An 11,670-nucleotide genomic window follows, 5' to 3' on the forward strand; every position below is an offset into this window, starting at 1 on the left:
ATGGAGATTATGATGAAAACAAGTGTTCAATGTTTCAAAGCCACATTTCAAATAGTTTTGACAAAATATGTACTTGTACGAAAACTTAACCAATTTCCATGTCCAAAAAGGGTCAAAATTCAGCCAAAATAGTTGACAGAGTTATGTACTCTTGCCTACAGATGGAAATCATAATGATAAGCAAGTTTTCAAAGTTTCAAAGCCACGTCAAATAGTTTTGACAAAACGTGGACTTGTACAAAAACTGAACAAATTTCCAAGTCTAACAAGAGCTGTCTGTTGACAGCGTGCTCGACTATTCAAAGAATTGTTGTTAGTATGGGGTCAAAATGTTACCAGAGATTTTCAGACAAAAGAAGAAAAATAGATAAGACAAACAATGTACCAGTAATTGTGGAACTGGGTAAGTATTGCACTATATGGCAATGTGTGACCATGATGGTAAGCAAGTGTTAAAAGTTTCAAAGCCATATATCAAACAGTTTAGACAAAATATGGAATGGTATGCAAAACTTAACTAATTTCTATGTCAAACAAGAGCTGTCGGAGGACAGCAACGCTCGACTATTCAACAGCCTTGTTAACTGAATGAATACAAAAGTCGAAAAAGGGGCATACTTTAGTAAAAATGCAAAACAGGGTTATGGAACCTGCATAGTGCTTATCAGCTCATGGCAGTGGACAGGTGTGTGAAGTTTCAATCCATTCCCATTAGTGGGTACTGAGATACCAGCTTACATAGAAGAATTTAACCAAAAACTGTTAAGTTGGGGCATAATTTTGTAAAGTGCGAAGTAGAGTTATTGAACCTTTGCACTGTATGCCATATCATGACAGTGAACAAGTGTGTGAAGTTTCAATCCTTTCCCATTAGTGGATACTGAGATACCAGCTTACATACAAAAACTTAACCAAAAACTGCTAAGTTGAAAAAGGGGCATAATTTTGAAAAGAACAAAGTAGAGTTATGGGACATGCTTTGTGCATATCAGATCATGACAGTGAACAAGTGTGTGAAGTTTCAATCCATTCCCATTAGTGAGTACTGAGATACTAGCTTACATACAAAACTTTTAAAAAAGTCGAAAAAGGGGCATATTTGTAAAAAAGCAAAATAGAGTTATGGAACTGTGAATCAGTTACACAACTTAATGGGACTCCATTCCAAGTGGTACTGAGATACCAGCTTACATACAAAACTTACCAATAAATTTCTAAGTCGAAAAAAGGGCATAATTTTGTAAAAAAGCAAAATAGAGTTATGGAACCTGTGAGATACTAGCTTACATACAAAACCTTAAATCGGGACGCCGATGCAGACGTGGACACAGACACCGACGCACAGGCGAGTCCAATAGCTCTACTATTCTCTGAATAGTCGAGCTAAAAAGGGCCATTACTGAGCTAAAGTCATTGCCCTAGTTATGTAGTCTTGCCTACATAATAATGTAGACTATGCTGGTAAACAAGTGACCAAAGTTTCAAAGCCATATGATAAATAGGTTAAGCGAAATATGGACTGGTATGAAAAATTTAACTGATTTCCAAGTCCAAAAAGGATCATCATTCAGCCAAAATACATGACAAAGTTATGTACTCTTGCCTATAGATAGATACTAATATATTAAACAAGTTTTCAATGTTTCAAAGCCACATTTCAAATAGTTTTGACAAAATATGTACTTGTACTAAAACTGAACCAATTTCCAAGTCCTAAAAGGGCCATAATTCAGCCAAAATACATGACAGAGTTATGTACTATTGCCTACAGGTAGAGACTGTTATAATAAACAAGTGTTCCAAGTTTGAAGTAAATATCCTTGATGGTATACAAAATATTACCATTTCATAAAATCTTTAACCAACACCGACGCCGGGGTGAGTAGTATAGCTCTCCATATTCTTTGAATAGTCGAGGTAAAAAGGGCCATTATTCAGCCAAAATATTTGACAGAGTTATGTACTCTTGCCTACAGGTAGAGACTGTTATAATAAACAAGTGTTCCAAGTTTGAAGTAAATATCTTTGATGGTATACAAGATATTACCATAAAATCTTGACAGATACTGCTGATACAATGTAAATATACAGTAAGCCCAAGGGCTTCAAACATATCCTATAAAATGCCCTATTTGGTAATGAGTCCCTTTAAGATAAAAACAGCAGCTTTACTATGACACAGCATTTGTCAATTCTCGATAATGTGTTTTCATGTGTTTACTAAGATTACCTGAAAGCGCACATTTGTATTCGCACAGGTGACACCTATAAGGTTTTTCACCAGTATGAGTGCGAAAATGTTGGTGAAGTTTGGCTTTTTCGTAGAAACCTTTATTACATTCACTGCAGAAGAAAGATCTTTCACCGACATGCCGTACTTTATGCTTTTTCAATGATCCTGCCGTTTTGAAAGATTTATCACAGGCATCACACTTGAAATTTTTAGATTCCGAATGTATATATTTCAAATGGCGTTTTAATGACGAGTTACTTTTGAAACTTTTCGAGCAAGCCTGACAATGGAAATCCCGTCTTGTACTATGAGTAACATTTTTGTGGTATGCGAGGTAACGCTGGTTACAGAATGTTAAATTACACAGATCACAAGTTACATTGTCCTGTCTCTCCTTGGAGATATGGTGGTATTCCCGGTGAGTTGAGAGATCACCCCGGCTGTAGAAGGCTTTCCCACACTCTTCACAGACACAAGGTCTTTCACCTGCAATGTAAAATATATACATACAGTGCAACCTCTGTGAAGCAACACCCTTTGTGTTCTGGTGAGAGGTAAATTTGATAGTATATTTCAGTTTAAGGAAATTTTGATGATGTTGTTATAGAGAGGTTTTTTGCTTAAGACAGGGCCGCTCTGGAGAGGTTGTACTGTACAATAACTTTGTTACTCATTATTTAGTAATGGTTAAATGCCATATTTACTTTGCTGTCCAAGAAATATAAGGTCAAAACTGTTAGTTATGACATTTAATGACATACACATTTTCGAAAACTGCATTGAAAGGGCCATAACCTGAACATTAAATCAAAATTGTGTAAGCCTATTTATTGAACCAAAAGTTTTGGTGAGTTTTGTAGCGAGCACTCAAGTTTACTGAAATCAAACTCACAACTTCAAAACAGGCTGCTTTGCAAGGAGCAATCACATAGAAGGAGATAAAACTCCCATCCTCCATGCAGGTAGTCTTGCAGGGAGCACTCGTGTTGATGGATAGGAAATTAAACTCACAACTTTATAACAGGTAGTCTTACAGAGAGCACTCACATCAAACTCACAATTTCTACACACTCAGTCTTGCAGGAAGCACTAACATGAATTATGAAAACTAAACTGACAATTTCTACACTAGCCAGGCTCCCTGGCTGCATGGTTATTTTTATATATATACTGGAAACATTTTAGAAGAAAATTTTACGTCTGTAAAATAGCACAATTTTATCTGATGGCTGAACTTATGTTCGGAGCCAGGGGCAATAAAAAATCTCAATGCAGAAACAACCTTCTGGAGTTACTTCCCTCTTAATGAAGAAAACTGATATATGTAAATAAGAACAAACAAAGGGACGGGAGCCAGTCTATTTCTACACAGGCACTCTTACTGGGAGCAATCTCGTTGATGGGAAGGAAATTAAACTCAGAACTTCTATATACCTACACTCTCAGTCTTATAGGGTGCACATAATTGAACGGAAATCAAACAAACAACTTCCACACAAGCAAGCAGTCTTATAGGGAGCATTCAAACTGACAGAAATCAAACTCACAACTTCTACAAAAGCAGCCTTGAGTTCTCTATATTGATTAACCTAGTTGTTTGCTTCAACTGTCATATGACAATACATGTGCACATATTTAACTGAAGAAAGGAAGATATTTATAACATTTACCAGTATGCACACGTTTGTGGATCTTGAGCTTATCGGAAGTAACATATCCTTTCTGGCAAACATCACACTTGAAGGGACGCTCTTTGGAATGAGCAGAACGCACGTGCAGATCGTGACGTGATTTCCTGTACAAAAACACCTTGTCACAAAATCCGCACGGAAAAACACATTGTCCATTATTACGTGCCTTATGAGTGTCATATCTTTTCTGTGAAGTAAAGGTAACTTTACAATCAGAACAAAATACTGGCTTCTTTTTTGCTGAGATTGAAGAGTTACATTTCCCTGATTGTTTAAGATTTTTTTTCTGATGTAACACCTTTCTCTCTTTGTTCAGTATTCTCTTGTTCTTTATGGATAATAATTTTCCTCTTGATATCAAATGTCTTAACTGTTCTTTTGAGGTCTGCTCGTTATCAGTTTTATCAGAACTTTCTTCTTTATGTTCAAATTTGCTACAAGCATTACTAGACTGTTGATTTTCGTTTACCTGAGCATTATCAGTAACATGGTTAACTTGCTCCTCATAAGCAGAGCTGATAACTGGGACACAATTTAAAATGCTTCTGTCTTGGATATCATTTTGGGTACTGATGCCATGGTTAACAATTACAACACTATTGTCTGGGACACCTTCTACAATACAACTGCCTTGGATGCCATTTACAACATTACTGCACTGGACATTTACATATTCATCATTTTGGGTACCATTTACACTCTTGTTGCTTTCGATTCCATTTACATATTCAATATTTTGGGTACCATTAACACTCTTGTTTCTTTTGTTACCATTTTCTGGGTTGTCAGTTTTAACAATCACATTTACAAAACTGTTCGCAGTACTACCATTACCAAATTTCTCATCTTCGGTACTACTTGACGTAATGTCTGTACTAAAAAGTTTATTTCTATCTCCTTCCAAGCATAAAACATCGAAGTGGAAGGAAGTCTCTTCTGCAAAATGGAAAAAAAAACAACATAAATATCAAAGCAGCTTGATCAAAAGTTTCTGGTCAACACAAAATTGCAAGCTTTATCATATGATCTACTACTGCCTTTGGTATAAACTGATATTTAATTGTTACATTCACCACTTCCATTTTATTATCTCTATGTAATACCGATTGTGTAATTATGAGCTAAGTACTGATTTTTGAGACGTGTTTTATTTGAACAGCATTATAAAACAGTCATCATTTTGGAAAGTTCAAGCTCCAAATCTTTCCAGTCTCTGGTAAGTACAAATAATGTAATTATTGCACTGCATGAAATAATGTTATTAACGCAAATATCAAGACTATAACTTACCTGCATTGCCAATGACATTATTAACCTGTGGTGAATCAGTATTTATGAGTCCATTATCTGGTACAACAGATATGTAACTGTCTAAAATGCAAAAATAAAATCTGAATTTATAATCTTTTCTCCAACAACAATAATAATGCTTCAACAGATAAAGTCTCTTCTATTACTGAAGTAAATTATTCTGTAGAACAGGCCCCATGTTCACAAAACATTTTCAGTCTCAGCTGAGTTTGATAATGAAACTTAATTTGTCATTTATATCTAAATAGCATGTTTAAAACTAAATTTTAAGTTAATAACTATTTTCAAGTGACTGTTCAGAATTGATGTTCAGTCTCAGTTGGAAGTTAACCTTAAAGTTGTAGTAAAATTGATATTAAAATTTCAATCTCAAACTCAGCTGAGACCGAAAAATGTTTTGTGAACACAGGGCCAGAACATTTAACCCTTACCATGCTGGACATGACTGAGTCTGTCTTTGCAACCAGTGTAGATCATGATCAGCCTGCACATCTGTGCAGTCTGATCATGATCTGCACCATTTGCCATTCAGTCTTTATCTTTTTTAGTATGCACCCCTTTTGACAGATAATGGTACTGTCCAAACTGAAGGATGGACCAGTTCATTACAGAAATTCAGCAGGATAAGGGTTAAAATATATTAGATGCCTTTCTTACTCTCAAAATGCCTGTTTTTACTTTACTCCTTACACATTTTCACCTGGGAAAAATTGAAAGAAGCTCTTGCATAAAACAATATTTGTTTCAAGCTACTTGACTCATAAGTAGTTAGTAAATATTTGTACTCATTACTTTGAAGGAACTTGTTTAGCAAGAAAAAAACTTCAATGCAAAGAAAACAGTGCATTTCAACGAGCAGTTATGAACTATGACTGCAAGTAATAGTATATTTCAAACAAATGTTTCAATTAAACCTCTATTTCAACTAAATTTTATACTGTCTTAATGAAAATGTTTAACCTTCTTTGATATATTTCCATCCTTGTTTATAGAACAGTCGCCTGATTGCTTCTTCTTGGTTTAAAGTGACATAAAGTATCAACATATAGTGTTCCATTCTCCAGTCCACATCTAAACACCCAAATACCTGAAATGATAGAACAATTTCTCTGATATGATACCACCTTGCATTAGGTTATAAGCATGAATTTATTAAGTGATTAATATCCTTGATGCATATTTTGTCATTTATTTTGTATTAACGTAAATTATTCAGTATGTTTGATATGTCCTGAATGGTAGAGTTCTGCTTAAGTGAAGGGGGCCAAGTGGTGTGTTGCACATTTCATTACCTTGCACACATATCTGCTATCATCAGATTTTGTTGAATCAAATGAGAGCTTTAAAAAGGAATGTAGTTTTCAAAATTATATCTAAAATGACTGTATATACACAGCAGTGGACATTTTCTAAACACAGTGTACAAAATTTAAGAGCATGCAGGCTTTTTTTCTGTGACTGCACCTGTTATATTGGAAATAAATAACTCAAAATTTGGGCATAGGGGAATTATATTACATTCTAATATAAAAGAAAACTTTTAGAAAATTAGGGGAAAACTGCACAACATGAAAGAAAGTCTTAGGGGATGAGACAGCAACTAGAGTCTTGACCCTGATACAGAAGGAAACCAGAATTGTGCCCCAACATACTGCACCATCTGCTAAATAGCAAAAGATTTTAGTATGAAGGATGTTCGACTAAGAGTTTGAAGCAAATTGTATTCAGATAAGGTTGAGCATCTGTTCAACTTTGAATCCATTCCTTCAAAAAGACGAGCTGAACACATCAAATTTCTTCACTACGGCCTATTTTGTGAAATTAAGAAAGGGCTATAATTCTAGATAAAATAGCCACAGAAAAAGTCCATCATATATAGTCATCTCCACATCAAGGTTCTTCATCTGCGAAACTTTCAAGCGTATCCTTTCAGTAGTGTTTGAGGAGTTGGACAGTGTCCGACACACAAGATTTTTCTCTATTTTTTCTCTACATTCTAATTTTCTATACAGCAAAACAAGCAAAGGGCCATAACTGCAGCAAAACAAGAGGACCATGATGGTCCTCAATCTTCCCACATGACCCAGTTTTGAGTATGACGTCGTTATTTCTATTATTTGACATAGTGACCTAGTTTTTGAGCTCATGTGACCCAGTTTTGAACTTGACCTAGATATTATCAAGATAAAAATTCTGACCAATTTTCATGAAGATCCATTGTTAAATATGGTCTCTAGAGAGGTCACAAGGTTTTTCTATTATTTGATCTATTGACCTAGTTTTCGAAGGTATGTGACCCTGTTTTGAACTTTATCTAGATATCATCAAGGTGAACATTCTCACTAATTTTCATGAAGATCTCATGAAAAATATGGCCTCTAGAGAGGTCACACGGTTTTTCTATTTTTATACCTACTGGCCTTTTTTGACCGCACGTGACCCAGTTTCAAAACTGACCTAGATATCATCAAGGTGAACATTCAGATCAATTTTCATGAAGACCCATTGAAAAATATGGCCTCTAGAGAAGACAAAAGATTTTAATAATTTTAGACCTACTGACCTAGTTATTGACCGCAGTTGACCCAGTTTCAAATCTGACCTAGATATCATCAAGATGAACATTCAGACCAATTTTCATACAGATCCCATTAAAGGTATGGCCTCTAAGAGAGGTCACAAGGTTTTTTTTATTATTTGACCTACTGACCTAGTTTTTAACGGCACGTGACCCAGTTTCTAACTTGACCTAGATATCATCAAGTTGAATATTCTGACCAATTTTCATGAAGATCCGTTCAAGGGTATGGCCTCTAGAGAGGTCACAAGGTTTTTCTATTTCAAGACCTACTGACCTAGTTTTTGACCACAGTTGACCCAGTTTCAAAATTGACCTATATATCATCAAGATAAACATTCAGACCAACTTTCATACAGATCCCATGAAAAATATGGCCTCTAGAGAGGTCACAAGGTTTTTCTATTATTTGACCTACTGACCTACTTTTTGATGGCACGTGACCCACTTCCGAACCTGACCTAGATATCATCAAGATGAACATTCAGACCAACTTTCATACAGATCCCATGAAAAATATGGCCTCTAGAGAGGTCACAAGGTTTTTCTATTATTTGACCTACTGACCTAGTTTTTAATGGCACGTGACCCACTTTCGAACCTGACCTAGATATCATCAAGGTGAACAATCTGACCAATTTTCATGAAGATCTCATGAAATATATGGCCTCTTGAGAGGTCATAAGGTTTTTCTATTTTTAGACCTACTGACCTAGATTTTGACCGCATGTGACCCAGTTTCGATCTCGACCTAGATATCATCAAGATGAACATTCAGACCAACTTTCATACAGATCCCATGAAAAATATGGCCTTTAGAGAGGTCACAAGGTTTTTCTATTATTTGACCTACTGACCTAGTTTTTGATGGCACGTGACCCAGTTTCGAACTTGACCTAGATATTATCAAGGTGAACGTTCTGACCAACTTTCATGAAGATCTTGTGAAATATATGGCCTCTAGAGAGGTCACAAGGTTTTTCTATTTTTAGACCTACTGACCTAGTTTTTGATGGCACGTGACCCAGTTTCGAACTTGACCTAGACATCATCAAGGTGAACATTCTGACCAATTTTCATGAAGATCTTGAGAAATATATGGACTCTAGAGCGGTCACAAGGTTTTTCTATTTTTAGACCTACTGACCTAGTTTTTAAAGGCACGTGACCCAGTTTCTAACTTGACTTAGATATCATCAAGATGAACATTCTGACCAACTTTTATAAAGATCCCACGAAAAAAGTGACCTCTAGAGTTGGCACAAGCAAAAGTTTATGGACGGATGCTGCGTGATCACAAAAGCTCACCTTGTCACTATGTGACAGGTGAGCTAAAAAGTCACAGCAAAACTTCCTTCCTTTATGGTCATCTGCACATCAAGCTTGTTCATCTGTGAACCTCAGTCCTATCATAACACATTTGCTACTTTCCATCAGAGAAGCCAAATACCCAAGTAGCTTATTAGTTTGAACTGGATGCAGTTACTTTCTCTGTCCATGTGACGCCATTTTTCGTAAAAATCTTTTACAAAAGCAAAAGCAGAAATTGTATCAAAATACTGGTTTACAACATTTAATGAAAAGGCTCTAAAGGACAGAATTGAACTGACGTTCCACTATATGCTGATAATAACAGTCAGCATGATGGAAATATTTCCAAAGTTCTGAACCAGTCTACTCGTACAACGATCCAGATTTTATTTACTTCACAACAGCGGGTGTTAAGTGCTGTGTGGTAGCCGTAAAAAGTCGCCCCGACTTCATCTCAGTGTTGTTATATTTTCTGGTCCTTCAGAATCATTGATTTGAACTCATTTATATTTGAAGATTGAATACTGCTTAAGCCGGTGCTGGAGGGCATGGGCAGTGTTGCATTTTCCATTACTGCTCATAAACAGACTCAATCAAACCGAGTCTGCAATTTTCACTGTTTAGCCTTGTTCTTGGTGCTTCCAAGGGATCTACTTTCCAGATTTTATTTACTTCTTAAGCCGGTGCTTGGGGACTGGGCAGTGTTGCATTTTCCATTACTGCTCATGAACAGACTCAATCAAACAGAGTCTGCAATTTTCACTGTTTGCCTTGTTCTCTGTGCTTCCGAGGGATCTACTTTCCAGATTTTATATAGACTGCGTAGCTTTTTAGCTTTGCAATACACAGGAATTTTAAAAGCAGTTGAGTAAAAGGATTTTTCACTGCTTTTCTGTACGTTTTTATCCAAAGTTCCTCCTGGGGCTCAAACCCCAGACCTCGTGATCTGTAGGCAGACACTCTAACCACGTCGTTAAAGGGTTAACCCAACAGCAAGGCTGTTGGAAGTGGCCTATAAACCTACTATCACTACACTTTCCCCCTTTACTTTTCAGAGCTTACCAGCTCTCCGGAATGACACTCTATGCACAGTGCATGAGTCCGTCAAACACTTCTGACACCATTCAAGTAAACCCTGGGAGAGAAAATACCAAAGTTCCTCCTGGGGCTCGAACCCCGGACCTCATGATCCATAGGCGGACACTTTAACCATGTCGCTAAAGGGTTAACCAAACAGCAAGGCTGTTGGAAGTGGCCTATAAACCTACTATCACTACACTGTCAACTGTTCAAGGGTCTGCAATATTTATTCCTCAAAGATCATTTACTTCCCGTCATTTTTAATAATGACTTGATTCTTTACACAGTTAGGAACATTAATCACTGACGCATCATTCATGTAATCTTTAAGTGGCACAACTGGTTGATCCATTTCTGTCATCTCGGAGAATTGTTCTGACTTCACAACGGGAACTTTATCATTGCCGTCGGCGCGGTTATTGGTAATTCAATTTCAGTTTATTAATATCCGGCTCCATATCATTCAAAATAAAGCAGATCAAAACTCACCTCCATGTTTCATAATTATTCCAGTATTCGGTACTGAAAATGACCCGGTTCCTAGTGATTACATCAGCTATTCTACATGTATAACTAATTTGAAAAAAGCAAGATAGGTGAGCGGGACTCATTTTAACTGGACACTTTTACTCTACCAGGTAATCAGGTATACAGCGCGTCTGTAGGCGGAGCTTAAATTTGTAAACAAAAAATAATTTCAAACACTAAACAGGTTACTGGCTAGCGTCCTACAACCGGACACTTTTGGAATATTTTTCACAATAATTGAGAAATAGATATATCTAGTGGTTGAAATTTCACGTGAACAAAGCTAGGTTCTCCTCCAAACTAAAGAACTAATTTGTTTTCTTATAAAATTACGTCAAGTACTTTTTCGAGGCCCGAACGAAGGGCCATCAAATCACGTTGTTTTAAGGTCCAACAGTACCATGTTTCTGGACAGCGATTTATCACTTTATTGATTTTCAATTTATGTTCAACATTGAATTAAACTTTATTTCCAACCGAGGCAAAGTAGTCGTACAGTGTCTGAGTCAAAGAATTCTACGAATTACCTTTATTGAATCTGTAATTTGATCGTATCTCTCTTTTGAAATTTCACTTTTCGAAGTGGATATTTTGATATGAAAATGCGTTTTAGGGTGTACTAAAATCATGCATTAAATTATCAAAGCTGTATTTCCCTGGCTTAAGTGTTTATTAAACGTCTCTTCTGTTTACCTCGAATTTGCATGGGGCATTTGATTTAATGGCGGGACCTCACAGAAATACTGCGCATGCGCATCGCACTACTTCCCCCCTACATGTAAACATGCTTTGTGAAAATAAAGTTTAGCATTTCTTGTAAAATACTTAAATTTAACTGATGTTACTTCGCTATGTTGTTGAAAATCAAGCGTCCTTTTCATTGTAAACAGACAAGCAAGGTTAAAGACCAAAATAAAGCATTTACGGGACTGTCCAGT

The 11,670-nt window shown here is 36.3% G+C and overlaps 1 protein-coding gene across 2 annotated transcripts in view; it reads right to left on the bottom strand.

The window, feature by feature from the left end:
* Positions 1–11,670, bottom strand: part of LOC123547398 (zinc finger protein 578-like) — a 47,671-nt gene that overhangs the window by 35,598 nt on the left and 403 nt on the right. The window contains exons 2-5 of one of the 2 annotated variants that reach the window (XR_008372474.1): positions 6,196–6,322; positions 5,215–5,295; positions 3,904–4,860; positions 1,269–2,719 (exon numbers count right to left, since the gene is read on the bottom strand). Coding sequence is in view for 1 of the 2 variants with exons in the window: in XM_045334472.2 (XP_045190407.2) it covers positions 2,172–2,719; positions 3,904–4,860; positions 5,215–5,295; positions 6,196–6,292 (1,683 nt within the window). In the remaining variant the exon portion in view is untranslated. Of the gene's footprint in view, positions 1–1,201; positions 2,720–3,903; positions 4,861–5,214; positions 5,296–6,195; positions 6,323–11,670 lie in introns of those variants that run through there. The other variant, XM_045334472.2, reaches the window with a different exon arrangement.

Source organism: Mercenaria mercenaria, chromosome 9 (assembly GCF_021730395.1).
Source record: "Mercenaria mercenaria strain notata chromosome 9, MADL_Memer_1, whole genome shotgun sequence".
In the NCBI taxonomy this organism is placed as follows: Eukaryota; Metazoa; Mollusca; class Bivalvia; order Venerida; family Veneridae; genus Mercenaria; species Mercenaria mercenaria.